The 23,066-nt window shown below is 42.4% G+C and overlaps 1 protein-coding gene across 7 annotated transcripts in view; it reads left to right on the top strand.

Annotated features, from left to right (window-relative positions):
- Positions 1-22,347, top strand: part of SULF1 (sulfatase 1) — a 144,379-nt gene extending 122,032 nt beyond the window's left edge. For 3 of the 7 annotated variants that reach the window (XM_082674906.1, XM_082674905.1, XM_082674909.1), the window contains 4 exons: positions 166-308; positions 403-526; positions 2,370-2,403; positions 22,191-22,347. In XM_082674906.1, coding sequence (XP_082531032.1) covers positions 166-308; positions 403-526; positions 2,370-2,403; positions 22,191-22,344 — 455 coding nt within the window. In that variant the 3' untranslated portion in view covers positions 22,345-22,347. Of the gene's footprint in view, positions 1-165; positions 309-402; positions 527-2,369; positions 2,404-11,840; positions 14,106-22,190 lie in introns of those variants that run through there. The other 4 variants (XM_082674908.1, XM_082674910.1, XM_082674907.1 and 1 more) reach the window with 3 other exon arrangements.
- The last annotated feature ends 719 nt before the right edge of the window (positions 22,348-23,066 follow it).

The raw sequence follows: 23,066 nt of genomic DNA, 5'->3' as shown, positions 1-23,066 counted from the left end.
TTTGTATAGAGAGGGGGAGAAATGTAGTTGTTTTTAACGTCTATACGCACAGTATTTGCAAGAAAGAAAATGTGAACTTCGAAATGTAAAGACAGGGAACGCCGGCATGGCTGGGCTCCTGGGTTTTCTCATTCTTTTCGTTTTGTTTTTCTTTCTTACCGACAGTGGGCTCTTTCTGTGCTTGCACAAGTTCTAACAATAACACCTACTGGTGTTTGCGGACAGTTAATGACACGCATAATTTTCTCTTCTGTGAGTTCGCCACTGGCTTTTTGGAGTATTTTGATATGAATACTGATCCTTATCAGGTAAGTCAATAGGTTTTCATTTTATGAAGCTTATTGAAAATGGAATAAGCAGAACGTGAGCTTAAAGATACTGTCCTGGCCGCTTCATCCACAGCTCACAAATACCGTGCACACAATAGAGCGGGGCGTTTTGAATCAGCTACACATGCAGCTGATGGAGCTCAGGAGCTGTCAAGGGTATAAGCAGTGCAACCCAAGACCTAAGGGCCTAGAAGTTGGTAAGGAAAAAAATTTTTTTTGTCCCATGGTACCTGGAAAATTCTTTCTGTTGTCAAATTTTCTGCCTTTGAAACATGTAGTTGGGGATAGAAGACATAGAAACGTCTAGTTTGGGATCCTTACAGGGGAAACTTGCCAGGCAATTCCAAACATATTTTGCTCTCTAATTTAGCTTTGGTGCACTAATGAAAAATTTAATACCCCCGAAGATTTGGGGAGTGTTTCATTCCATCTCTCCCAAAGATCCATTCTCTTAGTAAACCTGATGGAATTCAGGTTTACTGATGGAAGCATCCGCTGGAAAACGGGATGAAAGTATTGGGGGGTTCTTTGTTATGGACGTCAACAGTCATAAGATACACTCTAGGTCAACCAGGATATCCTATTTTTTTTAAGAGAATTGGGATGGAAACACACAATGCCCTATTTCTGCTTCTCAGAGTTTGGAACTCCCCCAGTTGGATCCCTGCCCATGACACATTGAATTAGATTTCTTCTGCAAGTATTTCCCATCTGAAACTAGAGATGTTTGAGCACAACGTGGTCTTGAGATCTGAAAGTATAAGAGGGCCTGTATGGACTCAGCCAGATGTTCCCTCCCTGGTCTGCAATGTTAAACTCATTTCTCCTTTGGCTCATGGAGATGCAGTTCTTTTCAGGGTCCGTCCCAGCTCTTTCCTGGTTAATGAGAATACTTATTTTCTCATAATTCCTGTGGAAATGTCAATGTCAGCTGTCCATAGGAGGAAGGGGAAAGAGCTGAGGCTGGCCAAGGGCACAGCATGCCAACCCCAAAAGGGTGAAGAGCCAGACCCAAAGGCAGTGGGGAGCAATTTACTAAAACCCTCTGTTGGGCAGCTGAGTTTTCTCAGTGCCCTTAAGGGCCTGTGTCTCTGTGGGTCCCCTGCAGAACCAGCAATAAAGGTAAGCAGCTCCCCAGGCCATGAGCCTTGATGGGGGACTCGGGGGGGGCAGTGGCGCATCCTGAAATGATCAGCATCGTCACCTGTCATTTCCACCATTATAGGGTCCTCACGGCATTCAAGCTGTGAACCCCAGAGGAAAGTCTAAATCCTGTGGGCAGTCCCATCACAGCTGTCAGTCACCACCCCTCAGTTAAAACCTTATTGGAATTCATTGCCAGCCAGAAGAGTCCAGCCAGGTCTTTTGGTCACTGACTCCACTCAGCTTAAATCTTTTCAGATATCCTGCTTATCTGTTGACCTTTTCCTCAAATTTTACCCCCCAAAAAGCCCCCTAAGGCCTGGAAATTGAAACAAGTATTAGAGGCACTAGAAATATTACACCCGGATATTTCTCCCCTGAAGAACATAGCACTCCTACTGGTGATGACATAGCAGCTCCACTTAGTGAAACCTGATAGAGTCTCTAAGTGGTGAACGACACGCCAGGCGGAGCCTCTTGTTACCGTTACGCTTCAAGTGGTCCTGTCCACCTTCTAGACGCTTCCTGAGGGAGATGATTATTGGCCCTTTTTTCCAAGTGTTTTGTCTAAAATAACCAAAAGTTAACTATTCCTGAGACTTACATGGACTTTGGGAAGTACCGTTTTATCGCTTTGAAATAGGCTTTCCTATCTCACCCTCACCCATTTTTCATGTGAAGTCTGATACGTTTTATCTTAAACCTTTTTATTTATAGCTTTCCATCCTCATTTTGAACCTGTCTAATAGAAAAGTTCTGTTGGACTCCGGCACTGTCTGTATTTCACACGATATATTTCTTTCTAGGGTTTAGATGTTGTGCGTGGAACATGACACAGTGGGTGGTTTTATGAGTTGTAAAGCTAACATAAATTACTCTTATATTTTCCTATATCAGGAAATAAAGATGGAGGAAGCTATGACCTGCACAGGTATTCACACTTTTTTATTCTCCCCGGCAGCTTCTTTCCCAGTCATTGCATGATTCAGCCACTTTAACTCATTTCTGTTTCTCACCTTGTCGCACAGAGCGTAGCTTGGGGTGCATGCATGTTCTAACAGCTTTCTCCACCGTCTTGTGTCACTGGGGACAGATCTGTCATTTCGCTTTTAAATCAACTCATTGTCACAACAAGATGTCTCTCAGAGCATTCGCTCAGTCCCGTGCTTGATGGTGCTTTTAAGCACGGAATGATGTGAAGAGGGAGAAAACAGAATGACCTTCGGGAGCCCTGGGAGGAAGGGGGGAGAATGACTTTCCTGGTGGTGCTTACACGTTGATTTGGTGAAGAGGCTTCACAGAAATGAGGTAGAGATTTTATGAACTATGAAGTCAAAATCACGAAAGGCGTCACGGGAATTTTAAGAGCACGCTAGAGCCGAAATTGGAGCAAAGAGAAGGCGCTTCCTTGTTCACAGTCTTTAATTAACTTTGGTGGTGAAAGCAGCGGTGATGGGGCTCAGAAGCTTTGCCGGGTGGTGGTGAGTGAATAGGAAGCGTGGGAGTCGGGGTCAGGGTATCTGGAATCAAGTCTCGCAGAAAGGCCCCAGCACAGCCTGGAGACAATAGTGCCTGACACATGAAAGCTTGACGAACGGCCCTCAGCCCAGCCCTCTTATCCCCTCCAGCCCCCCATCCATCACGCTTACCTCCCTGTGCTCTGGGGTCGGGGAGGGGGACCCAGAACGCCTGGCGGCCTTGGCAGCCCTTGCACAGAAACTTCTACTCCAAGCTTAGACTGCAAGCAGGTCTGTCAGAAACATGCCGTGTGGGGCAGGAGGGGTCTGTCCTTACCACTTTACTGAGGGGAAACTGAGGCACGGGTGTGTCACTGCTTTAGTTCACGAATCCTCTTGGGAGAAACACTTTCATCAAAGGAAAATGGACCTCACTGGTGTCACCCATCTTGATACTGTCTCAAAGAAATAGAATACTATCGCCTGTCCGGGGCACCCTGGTGGCCCCCCTGCCCCTCCTCCAGCCTCCTGAGCTGTGGTCTCAGGTTCCTCCTTTCAGAGGGCAGTTCATTGGTCCCATGAGAAGCTGAATGATGGCGGGGAAGGTATAAGCAAACAAGATAGAGAAAGCTGGACTTTTGAGGATCCTTGATAACGGTCTCTCTAGCTCTTCTTTTTCTCTCCCCTCTTGTCTTTCTCCTTTCCTTTCCTTACTCTGCCTCCGCACCCACCCTGCGTACCCCGCACCAGCACACGTAAGACAGAGCAGGACAGCCCCCTCTTACGCGGGTCTCCCCCAGGCTGTGGGCTGACGAGGTAACATCTCACACCCCAGGACTGATCTACCTGCTTCCCGGGGGTCCCGTGAAGACATTTCTGAAGTGGGGCATTTTCAGTGGACCTCACACTAGATACTGACTTAAGTTATTTTATGATGCACTCAGTTCTACAGCTGCGGGATTTTCCGTCTGGCCCTCTTTTATTTCTGTCATGACAGAGGGAAAAGGGTATTAACAGGTTACTTAAGACACAAGTCTGGTCAGAGCTGAGGAAGAGAGTTCTTCCTCACCGAGCCATCCTTGGACAGCTTTGAGATGAAGAATGGCTAACTGCACTCCAGTCATGAGTAAAGGGCAGGATCTGGGACTCCCCCTACCCTGATCCCTGTCACCACCATCACTAAACGGGGCCAAATGCATCATTTCTGGGGTCGTTTGGGCAAAGCCTTGGTAGCTTTAGTTGTTGAGGGCATGGCGTCCCTTCCCTGGTAATGTGGCCAGTGAACGTGTGTGTGCAGGGTAACCTCGTGTTACCTGTTTTGTTTTGTTTTTTCTTCTAAATTCCTTACCAATGGACAAATCTAAGGATCCTTTTTAACTCAGAATGACTGGCGTTTTCAGACTCCACCATTTCATAATCCATGAGGCAAACTACCTTTCAACTGCCATCCACATCGTAGGCAGGAAATGACGAAACAGGAGGGCATCGACCTGTCAGACCTGGGCTCTCACTGGACACCCAAAGGCAGTGCTTGATGTGCTCCCCCCGTCCACTGCATCCTGTTGGATTGAAAGGCAACAGATGTGGAAAGGCCGAAAAAACTGCCGTCCCAGTTTACCAGCCCACAGCCCTCCCGTGACGGCACCGCTAATGGGTTTTTGGAAGCTTCGATTCTTTAAGATTTTTATTTATTTATTTATTTTAGGAAACTAATTAAAATGCATTTTGAATCATGCAATTTGATTACAAAAGCCTTTGAGAAAAATGAGAACAATCACACCTGAAGAATTTGGAATCTGAAAATTCAAGAATATTTTAGAAAATGTACTTTGTACGAGACTGACTACAGAAGAGTTTGTAAACTGCCTTCAGTTTTGTGAATTTTCGAAAATTAATCCTTAGGCTTATTTAGAAGGTCTTTTAAAAGCCAGTCTGTTCCCTGTTCAATTTCCTTTTTTTTTTTTTTTTTTTGGCGTGGGAGGTCCATGAGGCAGGGCAGCTGAAATGCTTTGCTTATTCCCACTGGTCACTTTCCCGGTTAGGACAAGCTCAGAGTAGGGACACAGCTCAGTAAAGTGGCCCCCATTCTACTCAGGAAATAATTGCTGGCTTGAGTTGAAAGTAATAAGTTCTGTGTTGCAGAATCAGATCCACAGGTTGATGGGGCGTTTATTTTTCCCATTGCCTGTGAGAGCAGATGCCGCTACCCTTTGATGAGCTGCTGGCGGTCACGGTCACTTCTTGGCCGCCTAAGGCTGGCATGGCTGCTTCCTGCCCCTTTTGTCCCACGCCCTGCAGGCCAGCAGGACACGCCGTGCCCACCCTCAGCGACCATGCTTCTGTCCACATTGCTTTTGCTTGTTTGTTTTTTCCAAATGTAAAGTCGACTTTTTCTTTTTATTGAAGTATAGTTGGTTTACAATGCTGTGTTAGTTTCTGGTGTACAGCAAAGTGTTTCAGTTTTATGCATGTATATACATATATTCTTTTTCAGATTCTTTTCCCATATAGGTTATTACAGAATATTAAGTAGAGTCCCCTGTGCTACACAGTAGGCCCTGTTGATTATTTTATATATAGTAGTGTGTTTCTGTTAATTCCATACTCCTAATTTATCCCTCCCCTCCGTCTTTCCCGTTTGGTAACCATAAGTTTGTTTTCTATGTCTGTGAGTCTGTTTCTGTTTTGTAAACAAGTTCATTTGTATCTTTTTTAGATTTCACATATAAGTGATATCTTATGGTATTTGACTTTCTCTATCTGACTTACTTCACTTAGTATGATAATCTCTAGGTCCATCCATGTTGCTGCAAATGGCATTATTTCATTCTTTTTTGTGGCTGAGTAGTATTCCATTGTATATATGTACCGTATCTTCTTTATCCATTCCTCTATCGATGGACATTTAGGTTGCTTCCATGTCTTGGCTATTGTGAATAGTGTTGCTATGAACATGGGCGTGCATGTATTTTTTCAAATTAGACTTTTCTCCAAATATATGCCCAGGAATGGGATCACTGGGTCCTTTAGCTTTTAAGGAACCGCTTTTGGTTGTTTTGACTAATTTGCCCCTGTGGCCACAGTGCGTTCCTTGTAGACAGTTACGGGTGGCATAGCTGTGTGTTAGAGGCTGCAAAGTACTGTGGTTAGAGCACAGACACTGAAGCCACCCTGCCTTGGGTTCAAATCCCAGCCTCACTAGTCAGAAGCTGAGAACAGAGCCTAACATACAGCAAGCCCCAATGCTGATGGGTATTATTAGTCAGGTATACTATGGGGGCCCAAAACATTCATATGAAGAAAGCGGTATGTGAAAGGGGGTAATGAGTGGTAAAAGAATGCTACTGTTTTTTATAAGAAACACAAAAAGATATTCATCAATACCAACACCATCTCCATCATCACTCATTGGCAGCCCAGAGTTCAGCACACGAATGCATTTTCTGAACCATCCAAACCTCTTGAGATCAGAAAGGAGCAACACAGCCTTCACTGCCCTGCTCTGTGTTGTCCTGAGGAAGCTGCCCCCGGGTCTCTTCTCTCAGTCACATCTCAGGGCTCCGTTTTCTTTTCAAGCTGCCTTGCTAGCACTGTTGGACTTTTCTGTTTAAGGCACTAGACCAAGAGATGGGTCAAAGCCAGGGTTTGGAGTTCAAGGGGCTGGAGGTGAGGTCGGCTTCCTAAGACGAAGAGGGGACCTGTGTCAGGGCTGTTAAAGGTGTGGGTCAGGACCAGGAGCCCTGGGTGCTGCTGTGCAGTTTGTACCCTGAAAAGAAGTGTGCCGCGGAGGGACAGCTAGGCACTGAAATCCAGTTTCCATTATCCCCAGTGGATTAAGTCATTTGTTAAATGCTGCCGGTACACAGAGAGCAATTTCAGAATTGCTAAATCACACTACTGCAAAAACAAACCTGCTGTCTGGAGTTCAGTGTGTTTTTCAATTGTTTCTCTTTTGATTAACAAAAAACAGTGCTACGTTCAAAGTTATCTGGGCTTGTTCTGTGCCCCGCCCTCTTTGATTATGGTTATGTTATTCATTTGAAATAAAGTAAGGTTTGTTTATTTGTTTGTGTTCCATTTTAGGTTCTTTTTATCTTCATCATTATTCATTTGATTTTGGTTTTTAGTATGTAATGCCTTCACCTAGCTCCAAAGTCAAAACTGCAAAAAGCATAATTTATTCAACTGCTCTTTTATGTATTATTCAGTTATTTTCATATTTTACAATTACAAATAGTCCTGCAATAAAGGGCCTTGTGCAAGTGTAATTTCATGTTGTTGAGAATATCTTCAGAGTAAATTCCTAGTCATGAATTGGTGGGGTTACTGTATCAACAGGTAAATGCATATGTGGATGTATTAAATATTGCCAAATTCTCTTCCATAAGGGTTACATTCCCATCATCAATGTATGACAGTGTTTGCTTTTGACAGCTGTCAGGCTTTTTAATTTTTTTCCAATCAAATAAGAAAGAAAGGGTATGTCAGTATGGTTTTAATTTGTATTGCTCTTATTATGAGCAGAGTTGCACATATTTTTGAAAGTTCAAAGGACACTTTACATATTTTGTATATTATCTGGTTATGTCTTTGACCATTTTTCTGTCTGATTTCTGAAAGAATTATCAGGAACAATTCTTTTTTTTTTTTTTTTTTTGCGTTATGCGGGCCTCTCACTGCTGTGGCCTCTCCCGTTGCGGAGCACAGGCTCCGGACACGCAGCCCCAGCGGCCATGGCTCACAGGCCCAGCCGCTCCGCGGCATGTGGGATCCTCCCAGACCGGGGCACGAACCCGTGTCCCCTGCATCGGCAGGCGGACTCTCAACCACTGCGCCACCAGGGAAGCCCCAGGAACAATTCTTTATTTTTTATTGAAGTATAGTTGATATACAATATTATGTAAGTTACAGGCGTACATTATAGTGATTCACAGTTTTTAAAGGTTATACTCCATTTATAGTTATTATAAAGTATTAGCTATTGGGAAGAATTTGTATCTTTATGATGCTGAGTCTTCTATCCAAGATCAAAGGACATCTTTCCATCTGGCTAAGTATACTTATGGGTCTTTCAGGAGCTTTTAAAAGTATTTTCTTAAAGGATTTGCACATTCTTATTAAGTTTATTTATAAGTACTTTATCTTCTTTGTTACTATTGTAAGTAGGGTTTTCCTCCATCCTTAAAACCTTTACTTGATTATTGTTTGTGTATATGAGGGCTGTTGGTTTCCGTATATTAACTTTACATCCTGCTACCTTTTAAATTTTTTTTTTTTTTGAGTTAACTTTGTCATGGATTTTCTTGGATTTTCCAGATACACTACCATACATGTGCAAGTACAGGTAGCTTTGCTTCTTTTCCCACCTGTGTGTCTCCGATTGGTTTATCTAATTGGATAAACTAAAGCTTTCAGGACAATGTGACCTTGTCCCAGTTCTTAATGAAAAGACTTTCAGGATTTTCCCATGAAGTGAGAAGCATGTTTAGGACTAAGATATTTACATTTTTATGACGTTAGGGAAATAGCCATCCATTCTTTTTTTAGTGTTTTTATCAATAATGAGTGTTGAATTTGTCAAAAGCCTTTTCACCATCTATGGAGACATGCAGATCATTTTTCTCTTTAGATCTACTAATATGGTATATTGTATTAATAGACTTGCTAAGAATGAACCAACTTTCCATTGCAGTAGGTCATCATGTGTTATTTTCTTAATATAATATTCAATTCTCTTCACTAATATTTAGGGTTTTTGCATCATCTTAATAAATGATTTCAGTCTGAAATTGTCTTTCTGTTTATGCTAGCATTCTCTTTTTAGGTATTGTACTGGTTTCCTATTACTCTTATAACTAATTACCCCAGTGCCTTAAAGCAACACAGATTTATTCTCTGACTTTTCTAGAAGTCAGAAGTCTGAAATGGGTTTTACTGGGCTAAAATCAAGGTATCAGCTGGTCTACATTCCTTCTGGGGGTTCTAGGGAAGAATCCATTTCCTTGCTTTTTCCAGCTTCTAGAAGCTGCCTGCATTCCTTGTTCATGGCCCTCTCCTCCATCTTCAAAGCTGAAAATGTAGCATCTTCAAATCTCAATACCTACCTCTATCCCTCCCCCACCAACATACACACCCCTTTGCTTCCGAGGTCACATTTTCTCTGACTCTCCTGCCTCCCTTTTTTCTAAAAAGGACCTTTGGGATTACATCGGCCCCACCTGGCTGCTCCAGGATAACCCACCCCCCCAATCTCAAAATCCATAACTTAATTCGCATCTGCAAAGTCCATTTTGCCATGTAAGGCAACATACCCAGTTTCCAGGGATTAGGAATGTGGACATCTTTGGGGGGTGAGTCCACTATTCTGCCTACCACAGCTAACAATGTTATACTTGCTTCGTTAAAAAGTTTGAAAGTGTTCTTCGATCTTCTATGCTCTGGAACAGATGGTAGAGCATTGAGATTCTCTTTTCCTTGAAGGTTTAGTAAAATTCTCCTGTGAAATCATAGAGACCTGGTGCTTCTTTGTAGTGTAATTCTTACAAGACTGATAGAAATTTCCTATAGTAGTTCTTATAAACTTATATAAAGGTTATAAACCTTTCTTCTCCTTCTTTGGAAATTGTTCTGTGTAAGCTTTCTATCTCTATTGGGTCAATTTCAATAAAATGTATTTTCCTAGACAATTATGTGTTTCATCTAGGTTTTCCAATCTGTTCACTTTAATGTCTGCAACATAGTTGCTTGTGTTTTAAGTTTTGTGTATTTCAATGATTATTTCCCCCTTGTTATCTTCTATTTTGTATATTTGAAATTTCTCCCCTTTTTCTTAATTAGGTAAGCTGATGACTATCTGTTTTGATCCTTTTTTTAAAAGAACCAGGATTTTGATTTATTAATTAGATATGTCATTTTTTTTCTGTTCTCTACCTCATTAATTTTGGTTTACTCCTGGATCTGATAAATGTGTTAAATGCTCACCATCAATCCTTTTGCTGAAGTTTCCCCAGTGATTTCTTGGTTGAATGAAACTCATCCTCTAGGAGACTGCTCAAGATGAACTGATGTGTGCAGTATTCTCTGCACCCTTACATGTTTGAGTCTGTCTTTCTGTAGCCTTGATAGTTGAAAGAGAGCTTGACTGAATATATGATCCTTGGTTCCTACTTTAATTTCTGATCTAAGGTGACTTTTACATCCTTGGATGCTTGATTGAGAAGATGCAATTTACTTAGCAGTGTTACGCTGTGGTTGTCCTCACATTTATTTTGGCAGGGGCATTTTCATAAGATGGTAGACTTTTTATTCTTATTTTCTATTTTCTCTTCAAATAATATTGTTTATATTTAGACTGTTTCTATTAATTTTATGGACTTCAAGTATTTACAAGATGTCTAGTTTAAGAAGATCCTTTTCTGTGTAACCAAGTATACTTTCTTTTTACTTTTTTATTTTCTTATTATTGGGGGATGGGATTGTAAGAGGTTGTGTGTCCTCGAATTTCTTTGTTTCTCTCTTTTTCTTGCAGGACCTGAAATTTCCCCCCTTTGGCTTCCTTTTTCCTTTATTGCCAGTTTCCAAAGGCTGTTTCTCTCTTCCTTTGTCTCCTTTTCTCCCTGAAATGATGCCTTTCAAGACTGCCACCTCGATTCATGTGCCCTTCTAGGTCTTTTCCTCATTGCCAGTACCGCGATTTACCAAGACTCTACAGTGTTTTATACTTCAGGTTAACATTCTTTCCAGCAATGGTTTCAAATCCATTTTTGACTTCATTCTCTCTTTCTTCTTTTCTCTTGTATGCAGTCTTCCCAGGGCTGGTGCCCAAAGTGTGACATACAGCTCTACTGGGATTTGGTATTAACTTTTTTTTCACTTACAGGTGATTTGAAGATTCTAGAATTCTCTATCTTCTGGTTATACTAAGGGTGTGGGTTTTGTATAGTTTTACTCACTCTTCCTGCTAATCTGTATTGCTTTGTGGGTAGTTCATTGCATTCTTGGGCGCACCTAGAGAAAAGCTGTTGTTTTCTGCAGAACTATAGTCATCTTAGTGATGTAGAAAAATCCGAGAGCGAGAAAGCTGGTGTGTTCTTTGCATGCTGTGAAAAACCACTCAATGATTGATTTATCTAAAGGATAGAACTTTTAGGGCAAAAAAGCAATCAAAGAAATAGATCCATTTACTGTGAAGAGTTTAATTGCATTCAAATGTGTTTTTATACTGAGTGTCAGGGAATATAAAATAAAAATATCTTACTAAGCGTTGCCTATTACATTAAATTACTTGGACTTTTTTTTTTTTTTTTTTTTTTTTGCGGTACGCGGGCCTCCACTGTTGTGGCCTCTCCTGTTGCGGAGCACAGGCTCCGGACGCGCAGGCTCAGCGGCCTTGGCTCACGGGCCCAGCTGCTCCGCGACATGTGGGATCTTCCCGGGCTGGGGCACGAACCCGTGACCCCTGCATCGGCAGGCAGACTCTCTGCACCACCAGGGCATTCATCCAGCAGCCCTATAAGTAGTAAAGGTTTTATCACACAACTATTCCCACATGTGGCAGATGAGGGACCAGGACTCAGAGAGACTCATTCACTTGACTTCCTGATTGCACAGGAGACTTGAGTGGAGCCAGGAGTAAAACATAAGCCCCCCGACCGGTAATACCAGTGTATTTCCAGTACCAGCCAAGCCTGGTCATAGAAGTTCTCACTCATTCGATCTTCTTTCCAAATTTCATTATCATTCAGTCACTTTTGTAACCTTAGGCCCCTCCTTGACAACAAATTACTAGGGAAACATACTTCTTAGTGTTTTATTTCAAATTGACTTGTACCGCAAAAACAATGTAAGTTATTTAGCCAATAAGTAGGAAATCTTTTCTCCAGTAAGGATCCACCTTCATCTCTTTTCACAGAGGACAGTTATGGGATGGATGGGAAGGTTAGTCAGCCCAGTCTCACTGCAGACGTCAACTGGCAAGGCCTGGAGGATCTATACAGTGTGAATGGAAGCATCTACGAGGACAGACCAAACTATAGACTTAGTCTGGTTGACTGGACTAATTACTTGAAGGCTGCAGATAGAGTATTTGCACTGTTGAACAGTCACCATGAGCAAAATAAAGCAAATAAGACTAAAAGTGCTCGAAGTGATGGGTTCCTGGCTGTGTCCGCTGAGCTCTCGGCACCAGCAGAGTCAGATGAAGACCCGAGGCATAGGGTTGGGGAAGCACCTCCTTTGACCTTGCCGGCTGACCTTCCCACCCTGCATTCCAACCGACCAACATTCAGCCCAGAGAGTAAACTTGAATGGAATAACGACATGCCCGAAGTTAATCGTTTGAATTCTGAACACTGGAGAAATCATAAAACGGACAAGCGGTTGGAGCATGAAGGGATCAATCTTCTTGAAACTGATTTCAGCGGCGACGGCACGACGACGGAGCTGGTGCAGCCCGGGCCCAGGCACCAGAAGGGACTTCCCCAGGATGGTCCTCCAAGAGAAGATGCTTCTGAAGTTCGGCTGCATCTTACCGCGCATCCTGATGTTGACTCCATTCATCGGGATCAAAGCGTCCACCAGTAGGAGCAGCCTATTTCCTCCTGCAGCCAAGACGGGATGTCAGACCAGGTGGAGAAGAGTCACAGGAGGCGGGACTTACAGAGCCCGGAAGGCGGTGCCTCCTTTCCAGTCTCCTCTGATTAGATGCCATGTTACCTTACCCTAAACACAGTATTTTTTTTTTAACTTTTTCTTAGTAAACTAATAAAGGCAATCATGACAACCGACATTCCAAACTCCCCCGGGTCCTCCCCCGGGTACGCCCGTGCAGCGGAAGTCAAGTGCGCATGCGAACGGTAGCGCCCAGGGACTCTGTCCTAAGTCGCTATTCGTCCAGAGTAGAAAGACAGGTGGATTTGTGGGGTTTTGATTGTTTGGGGGGTACTAAAACAGTATTATCTTTTGAAAGTTGTAGGGACATGAGTATATAAATGTTATCCAACCAAGATGGCTAGAATTGTGCCTTTCTGAGTTTCTGAAACTTGACATCATCGGTGAAATCTCAATCCATTTTCCACGGCCTGCGAAGTGTGGTTTTGATTCATTTTTAACCACTGGAATTTTTCAAGGCCCTCGTTTTTAGCTCAGTGATTTTGCACTTTGAGATCGGAATGCCATGTCTATTTGGTTAGTCTTATTTTTTTTCCAGACGTGTCAGTCTCACTGCTTGCTCTCAGTGTGACAAAGGAAAATGGACCCCCAAGGGTGACACACAGTATGGTTCACATATTGTTCAACATACGCTTTTGCCAGAAAATAATGCATGTGTTTTACCTCTCCTTGCTAAAACTGATTAACAGAAAGGCATGGCTAAGGATGTTGGCAGTAAAAATAAATAAACAAAACAAAGATTGCCTGCTTACTCTGTGCCTAGCCTCAAAGTGTTCATCATATGCTTAAAATTGCTAAATTTTTATTATTTTCTTAACAGCATAAAAGGACTGAAGACTTTTTTTCATCTTTGTTTTGTTTTCTTGACTTGGCTAATAAGCTTAAGTGTTAAGAAAATATATCTAGTTATGAATTTATATAAGGAACTCTTTCAGTAAAACAAACTCATGAATGTTTCATAATTTAAATGCACCGTATGTGTTGTATGATTATTGTTGAGGCCTTCACTAGGTTCTGATTTTTTAAAAGCATAATTCAAAACTGCTTTTGAAATTCTGTGTTCTTGAAAATATTCTTGTCATGTATTAGATGTTTAAATACCAGCAAAACGATTATTACCTCATTGAAAGTTACCAGTATCCTAGCCAACTTCCCAAGAAGTTTTTTTTTTTTTAGCTTAACAGTAATTTTTGTTTTATTTTTAGATGATTCAAATGCACAGGTAAATTATGTTTCCTTTACGTGTTTAAGGTGAACTCTTTTAAAGAAATTTAATATGTTATAGTTGAATCTTTTGATAACTTTAAGTCTTTATCATAGACTCTGTACATATGTTAAAATTAACTAGCTCTTTATCAGATGTGTGTGTCACCGGCTGAATGACAGATGAAACATATTTATGGTCATGAATGATGTGCTTTGTAAAAAGGTTTCAAGTTATTAGGAAGCATACTGTGTTTTTTAATCTTGTGTAATATTCTGTGATACTTTTATAGAACAATTCTGGCTTCAGGAAAGTCTAGAAGCACTATTTCTTGAAATAAAAGTTGTTTAAACTTTACCTGTTTCAGCGAAATGAACTTAACCAAGTTTTTTTTTTTGCGTTACACGGGCCTCTCACTGTTGTGGCCTCTTCCGTTGCGGGGCACAGGCTCCGGACGCGCAGGCTCAGTGGCCATGGCTCACGGGCCCAGCCGCTCCGCGGCATGTGGGATCTTCCCGGACCGGGGCACGAACCCGTGTCCCCTGCATCAGCAGGCGGGCTCTCAACCACTGCGCCACCAGGGAAGCCCCCAACCCAGTTTTTTGGTATACTCATTCCTTGCAAGTAAACTGGAGTCCTGATCTCAATGTACCAATATGTGATTAAACATTAGCCTTACCTGTAAAATTGATCCAAAGTCAGTGTGTTATAGAACACTCTCAGATTAATGATTTCCACATGGATTTGCCTCATTGCTGTCCGGTGGTATGTGGCAGAGGCAACCTGAGGGCCGCTTCCCGGGCAGGCATGTGGGCAGCTTGCACAGGGCCAGCGCTGGGTTAATTTCTCTACTGCTGCCGTCTTGAAATACTCAATCGTTTTTGAACAAGGGACTCCACGTTTCCGTTTTTCACTGAACCTGCAAATCATGTCGCCAGTCCTGGGCAGCAAAAATGTAGTTTTTCAAAAGCAAGAGGACAGGACCCCCCCCAGCCCCCTCCGAAGGAAGTTTGGGTTCTTTGGGGACCATGAATTTTGGTGGAGACCTCGCCACCTTCCAAAACCTCAAGTGTTCTGATTGACAAATTCCATGCACTTCCTTCTGCTCCAGATCTCCTGAGGAGCTTTGTCCCCTTCAGATAGAGACGCTAACAGTCTGTGAAATGTCCAGAGCTCAGAAGGTTAATAATAAAGGAAAAAAGCAAAGGACTTTGGGATCGCCAGTTCCATCCTTGGATAATTAAAGAAACCATCTGTATTAGTTTGGTAGGGCTGCCATAACAGAATACCACAGGCTGGGTGGCTTAAACAACAGAAATTTATTTTCTCACAGTTCTGGAGGCCAGAAGTCCAAGGCCAAGCTCTCAGCAGGTTTGGTTTCTCGAGACGCCTCTCTCCTTGGCCGGCAGAGGGCCACTTTCTCCTGTGTCCTCACATGGCCTTTTTCTCTGTGCATACCCATCTTGGGGGTCTCTTCTGATAAAAACACTAGTCATATAGGTCGGATCAGGGCTCTACCCTTAGGACCTCGTTTAACTTTACCTCTTTAAAGGTCCTCTCTCCAGATGTAGTCACACAGGGGATTAGGGCTTCAATATATGAATTTTGAGGGGACACAGTTCAGTCCATAACACCACAGTTTCATCAAGAGAAGAATCCCAGATAATAGTGTTGTCCGAAGACACATCACTGTGCCTCCCTCCTTGTTCCTTTCCTATAAAATGTGAATAGGCCAAATGCTGCTATCCTGGAGGGAATTCCATCGTAGTTCAATAACTATTCCTGGAGTAGCTACTCTGTGTAAAGGGTACGAGAGAGACTATTTCAGATCTCGAAGGGCCCTTAGAGATTGGCTGGCCACTGGGTCTCATTTGATCCCTGAGGAAGCTGATGCCCAGAAGGGCTGAGCTGATTCCCATCTGTGCATTCCCCACAGATTTAGAAGAGAAAGAGATTTAGCAGAAGTGAGGGCCAGTCCTCTCCACTTTCTCCATTCCAAGACCCATGGGCGCACGTGTGCACGCACACACACAAACACACACACACACACACCCCAAATTAGTGAAAAGAGAGGCCACAGTGGGACCACATTTGGTAACAAATAGTGGAAAGAACAACGGACATGAAATTAGACAAGACTAACTTCACTGCACACTCTAGTTTTTCCTATCTGTGTGAGTTTGGAAAAGTTACAAACCTCTCAAACACAGCTTCTTTGACTATAAAATAAGAGGTTTGAATCAAGGATGGCAAATGCATAGCATATGTGCTGCTTTTCCCAAAATGTGCCCAGGGAAGACAGTGCTAATTCTTCGGGACAATTCTCCATTAAGCCAGAGCATTTGTATCCTTAGAATCCTCAATGCAGCCAGCTACTATCAACACTGCTGAACTGGCGTTGGCATGCAAGACAAAACCTATTTGCCATATGCAAATGAGATCATCCCTGAGGCTCCTCCCAGCCTTCTTTTTTAAAAACAATCCTGGAAATTCCCTGGCAGTCCAGTGGTTAGGACTCAATGCTTTCACTGCTGTGCCTCAGATTCAATCCCTGGTTGGGGAACTAAGATACCACCACCAAAAAAAATTCTTGTGATGGTAGCATCTGCAGGGAATTTTGGTTAAGAGAGAAGGAATGAATACTTCACACTTTCACACTCCCACCCCAAGCCAGACATACCTACACATGTTGACCTTCTAAAAAAGATTTTTAAATGCTTCTTTTTTAGGATTTGCTTTAGAGCTGATTTGATCTCAGATATAAGAAGGTCCTCAATTCCCCTAAATTAGTCCAGTTCTGCTTGAGATTTTCAAAATTTAATAGAAAAGAAAGATTTTTGATGGATAATTAAAATACCTAAGGAAGTTAATACCTCAGTATGGTCCACCACCCTGGTTCATTAAGGCCTCATGACTTCCTTTTCTCTTGTTTTTAATCAACTCAAATGAAAAATTTATTTTTTCTTAGAATAAAAAAAGTATTTTTTTACAAAAATAAAAAATTATTTTAAAAATTTTTTGTAAATGTTACAAAGTTAACACACAGGATTGAATTTTCTAATCTTCAAATCCTCCGGTATTTTATCATCTTCACAAAAGTGGCTTTCAGTGTTCCTTTCCCTTATATTAACAACAGCGACCTGTTCTGGCAGGAATTCTTCTTTGGGTTTGTGCCCTCCCTTGAAGGGGCAGGGTGGGTAATGTTAAAAAAAGCCTCTTCCCTGCCTTTCCTCCTCTCCCCCTCCCTGCTTCCCTGTTTCCCCTCCCTTCCCTACTTCTTCGCCACTTTTCTTTCTGTTTAACCCCATGCCTCCCTCCCTCCCTCCCTCCCTCCTTTCTACCCTAGTGTTTATTAGGCCTCCGTGACTTCCTATAGAGGCTGCAGCAAAAGCTGTAAGAGCTGCCTAAGCCCCTTTCCCACCTCCTGCCCCTCCGTCTCTAACACATCCATACTCACTGCCATGGCTCAGATCTCAGCCTTCTGCTCAGAAATCTCCAGTGATTTTTGTCCCCTCCAGAAGCTTCCTCCTTCCATCCACCCACTTGTTCCGCTCTCCACCAACCTTCTCACTACCAGCTTCCCCCGGATAAGTAGCACCTTCCCAGGTCTAAATTTTTCTCTAACTTTTCATCTACCCTCCTGGGCCATAACCCCATTCTCCACCTTAATCTCATCCATCTTTCATTCTCCTGCCTTTTCAAATCTTACCTTTTCCTTCCATGTAAACTTTCCTGGACATAATATCTTGTGCATTTTACACTTTCCCCCAGGTAAGAAAACACTGCTGTTGTACCAAGTCTGGGGCCAAGGGAGTGAGAAGAATTGGCCACATTTATACCTTGCTCTTTCCCCCATTTCTTTTTTTAATAAATTTTTCAACTTTTAATAAATTTTTCAATTTTTTAAGATAAAATTATTTATTTTATTTATTTATTTTTGGTTGCATTGGGTCTTCGTTGCTGCGCGCGGGCTTTCTCTAGTTGCGGCAAGCGGGGGCTACTCTTCACTGCGGTGCGCGGGCTTCTCATTGCGGTGGCTTCTCTTGTTGCAGAGCACGGGCTCTAGGCGCATGGGCTTCAGTAGTTATGGCGCACGGGCTCAGTAGTTGCGGTATGTGGGCTCTAGAGCGCAGACTCAGTAGCTGTGGCACACGGGCTTAGTTGCTCCGCGGCACGTGGGATCTTCCCGGACCAGGGCTTGAACCCGAGTCCCCTGCATTGGCAGGCGGATTCTTAACCACTGCACCACCAGGGAAGTCCCTTTAATAAATTTTATTGGAGTATAGTTGTTTGCAGTGTTGTGTTAGTTTCAGTGGTACAGCACAGTGAATCAGTTACGCTTATACATGTATCCACTCTTTTTTAGATTCTTTTCCCATATAGGCTCCTTCCCCCATTTCTGACCAAGAAACTTACCTAATGTGGACAGTAGAACAGTAGTTCATGCTGGTCTAGACAACTCACCTTCCTCTAAGTTGTGTGGTGGACTTTGGGGACGTCCCCAGCCTAATACTTTGGGCTGATAGCGCGCCTGTTGCTGTACGAAGTAAGCAGAGAGAATGACTTTCAAAAATTAGATTTCTCCTGTTGGGACTAGGGTGTCCCTGCTCCCTGGTGTTAGGGAAAGCACTGCAGAAGGTTGGGGGACAAGGAAACGACAAATGTTGAGGGTTTTTTGCGCTCAGCGTCGCTTCATTTTTCTGCTGGCAACAGGAAGTGGTGAGTGAAGGTATCTACCTTCTGCTCTGAGTTTCTAGCCCCCCGCACAGGTGGGCATCCCAGGACTCCAGAATCTGCATCCTCCCCGCCGCAAACCTCTTCCCCCACGTTACCTCACCTCCTAGCCTCAACAGCACAGGTGACCCAGAGCTAGAGTGGACACAACCACTAAAAGGTTTCATCCAAAGAGGAGATGTCATCCACCGTACAACCCTGATATGTATCCGGTCACTAGGAGCTCCTAAATCAAACCCAGGAGCTGAAAGGGCCGAGATTACAGTCTGTGTTTTCCATAATGACCATTAGGTGTCACTCTAGTGCAACTAAAGACCTCTTTGCTGGGCGCCAGGACCTGGGCCCTTGGCAAAGCTGCCATTTACATTGATTTCTAAAGTAACAGCACTATCATTTCGACAAGAAAACATCTAGAACTTGATCCGTGGCAAGTTTTCGCGCTTTCTTCAGTGCCTAGGATCTTAGCCATTCCAGCGAGCAAAAGAACAGTTTAGCTTTCCACTGATTTATATTGGTACTATGAGTTGGAATTGCATCAAACTTTGATGTTTAAATTCAAGAGTGAGCACCGAATATTGATCTCCTTGATTTCCAATGACTCCGTGCAATTAAAAATGTTTTCTGGCTCCCCTACACTGAAGCAACAGAGGCCATCTCCGCCTCTCTGACAATTTTAAAAAGAAGAAAGGCACTGGATGTTTTTTAACAGCTCTTAAAATTGCTGAGGTTTTACCAAGGCTGGGGCTAAAGCAGGGAAGATGAGTGGCACCTTCATAACCTTTCTGCTCTCTTCATTTCTTAAAGAGAAACCGTTTTCTCATGTGTCCGTTTCAAATGGCACAAATTCCAGAAAGGCTCTGCCTCTCCCTTGAAAGTGTGCGATACTGAAGAGATTCAAGAGAATCCTTCGGCTTAAACTGCACACATAACTGAAGAGAAGATGGTAGACTTGGGCAGGGATTACTATTTGCTTTTTACATAAACGGCTCCCTTGTTACATGCGCGAAGCCACGGAGGAAAAGAAAGCTTTACCCAGAAGTCAGCACAGAAGCGCACACTCCCTCCAATTATCCATGTATCTCGGGCCACTGTGACCTTTTGGTTTAGGTGTGCAAGGGAGTGATGGAGGGAGAAATGGAAATCAATCGCCCTGCTTTCCGCCTATAGAGTGCTCGAAGCTGGTTCTAAATATAACCACTTTGCACTTCAGTCCATGAGTCATGCTGTTATTTCCATGGCTCCTTCAGCTCCTTCCGCCTCTCACTCAAAAGTTTTAGATGCCAGTGTACTTAGAAAACTCTGCTGGCCGTCAGACAAGACCTCAAAATCCAGCGCTTTTTCTCCTTGGTCAGGGTCTGACCACAAGTTCTTCCTCCAGTCACAGGCCAGCTCCTGGGCCCCTTGAGCAATGACTAGCTTGCTATTCAGTAGAGACTGGGGAAAGGAGCCTTTAACTGCTTTGTTGATCAAGTTTTGATATTCACTCCTTTGGAAATCATTCTTTTTTAGGCTTGAGACTTTCCCTTGGGTTACCAATTTTATCCTTAACTTATCACGATCAACAGCGTGGCAAAGAAGAATACCCATCAAATGTCCACCATCTGCTCCCCGACACTCCCAGGATCCCAGCAGCTAGGCAGGAACATGGCACTAGTTCAGACTAATGCAGTTTGACATGTGTCACTTCCGGGATGAGAAAGAGAAAAGGACTTTTGCTTTTCCCTGGGCTCTTTGCCTCAGCAACCAAAACAAACCCTGAATGGGGCAACTTCCAAGATGGGGAAGTCTCGTCAGTCTGGGTCCCTGAGGGACTCTGTGGAACAGACCCACACAGAAATGTCCCGTAAATGGGAAATAAACTTTTGTGCTATGAGGCCACTGAGATTTGGGGGTTGGCATGTTATTTAAGCATAACTTAGCCTATCCTGACTAACACGAACCATATTCAAGGCATATAGTTCTGTAACCCCAAATTCTGTTTGAATTTACATAGGTAAGTGGTGAGATATTATTATTCTCTTTGCTAACTCAATGGAAAATGTGCTACTGCAGACTTCTGAAACTATAGTCTTATCCCACGTGGGACACTTGGCTTCAAGGCAGTTATCAGTTACATAAGGAGTGCATGACTGCCATTTTCCAGAGTAAGCTGAGGCCCATTTAATCCCATTAAACCCCTGTGTCTTTATAGTGGGAGAAAACACTCACATCATTACTTCTTCGTCTCTTCAAACAACAAAAATCCTAAGAGACAAACTAATTTCAATCCAACACACTTTATTCTTTTTTTTTTTTTACTTTTTTTCTGAACTCTCAATGATCAAGTATTCAAGATGTTATAAACCAAGGTTTATTAGTACATTGACAATAGATTGCATTAAACACGGGAATTATACATCTTTCTCATTACCCTAAGAGGTCTCCAAATAAATATTCATTTTAAAAATCACAAAATCAAACTCCTTTACGCAACAACTCAAAACAGCCTTTCATCACAAGCACAGCCCTACACACAAAAACACACACGCTGAACACACACTCCACTAGGATCCTAATGCCAGTTTATTTGACACAGTATTACATTTCCTTTAACTAAAGAGTTAGAGGCTGACCTGCCTGTTTCATGTTTCTAAATTAATATTTGGGGTAGAGGTATGTATTTTAAGAAAAATGCCCACTATAATACCTTACCAATTATCCTTAGTTTTCATTTCTACATACAAACTTTAAACTTGTTTTGCTCACCCCTTTGGTTTAAAATGTCCCTGCAATTACTTTAGTTTTCAATAATATCTTCTCCTTCAATTTTACTATGTAACAGTATACCAGAAAAAGACAACACCTTCAAAACCTCAATATTAAAAACACCTTACATGGGCGTAAGGTTTTTTTGGAGAAGAAATAGGAAAAGATTATCTGAAATATATTTTCCCCTCTCTCTGAAATTCTTTGTAGCATCTGATTATTCTTGCTTAAATAAATATCAAAAGCGCTGAGTTTTCCGTAGAAACGTATTCACCCTTACACTCCATTTTTGCAGCGTAAAGTTCATGGATTAACTGTAGTAACGAGAGTAATAAGCGCTTGTTTTCCGAGTAGCTCTTCAGACTTCCAAAAGCAAAGCACATGCCGCCCCGTATCAGTGAAATACTGTGAATTCAGTGGTGCATTGTTGCGGTGAGCATGCATCGTCAAATACTTTTAGCACCGAGGCATTTATTTTTTAATGTTGCAAAAGCAAATACCCAGGGAGGGTTTTCGTCATATCTGACCCTTCCTAGGGCTGAGTAAAAACGAAGTGCTTAAAATAACCTCTTCAAACATACACAGATCTGACTCCTATGTGGCAAGAAGTCTGGGACAGATCCCAGCAGCATCCTGGAAGGTAAGGAAAGGAGAGAAGACAGAAAAGATAAAGTGCGCGAGGCCACGAACTTCGCCTTACCAGCCATGGCACTCCCTTCCGTTCCGTGAAAGAGGAAATGCCAATATGTGTGTGTAAAGGATATCTACCAGTCTGTATTAACAGAATTAGCAAAACTGCAGTCTAGGCAATTCTGGAATTATGCAGTATTTTGATATCTATCTGCTACTTAGACTACTCAGTATGCACCTATATATCAATAGTTACGTTCATATTTCTGTGCCACTTAGGATGTTTGAAGTGCACACGACGTCACAGAGTATAACTGGCTACCACTCCAGGCTTGGCCTCTCCTGCTGCTCCCGGGCACAACTAGAGAATCTCTGCAAATGCTTCAGGTCCATTCAAACTATGAAGCTTCTCTTCCCTTTGGTGCACTTGTAGTTGATACAAAACAGGCTCCAAAAAGAAACAGGCTCCAAGTCCACCAAACAATGCAAGCTGGAAATGCAGACTAAGGGAGAAGTGTCTTGGTGGTTGGTAAAAAGGTAGGGCTGCCATTACCTTCTGCAGGTAAGCTGACATTTCTAGGCACAGATTCCTGTTTTTTCCTGCAGCTACTAATGGTACCAGTCAGGAACAATGGGATTGTGGTTTGGTTTATAACATACAACACTTATCTGTTCACTGAACATGCAACACTTTGTATGTGTCCATTTAAAACTTTTATTAAGAAACTTAAAAGCTATAGTCACTTAAAAAAACTAATATAAACGTTAACATTCTGAAAGGGGGGGGGGAAGCATACACTTGAAATCCCCCAAACTCAGATTCAACAAATCTGAACTACCTTTCCTCATTAAGATTCCTTTCAGAAACTCTACTGAGACTCAATGTTAACATTAAAATTGGATTTGTTCTATATTAAATAGGAACTCTAAATAAATACTTGAGGTATGTTAGGACGAACAATTGTGAATATAAGACTTCGGTAAATAAATGTAAATTTACCTTGAAAATCAAAACATTAAATTTTGATGTTTCCTACAGATTTTTTTTTTTGTTTTACACAAGGAAATAATAATTACTCTTCAGAAACAGTAACACATCAAAAAATGAAATGCTTCACCTCACTATCTTATAGTCACATCTTACCTATGTTAACC

Source organism: Grampus griseus (genome assembly GCF_964374135.1).
Source record: "Grampus griseus genome assembly, chromosome: 17".
In the NCBI taxonomy this organism is placed as follows: domain Eukaryota; kingdom Metazoa; phylum Chordata; class Mammalia; order Artiodactyla; family Delphinidae; genus Grampus; species Grampus griseus.
The sequence above is the reverse complement of the archived record's forward strand: the minus strand, read 5'-3'. Positions and strand labels throughout refer to the sequence as shown.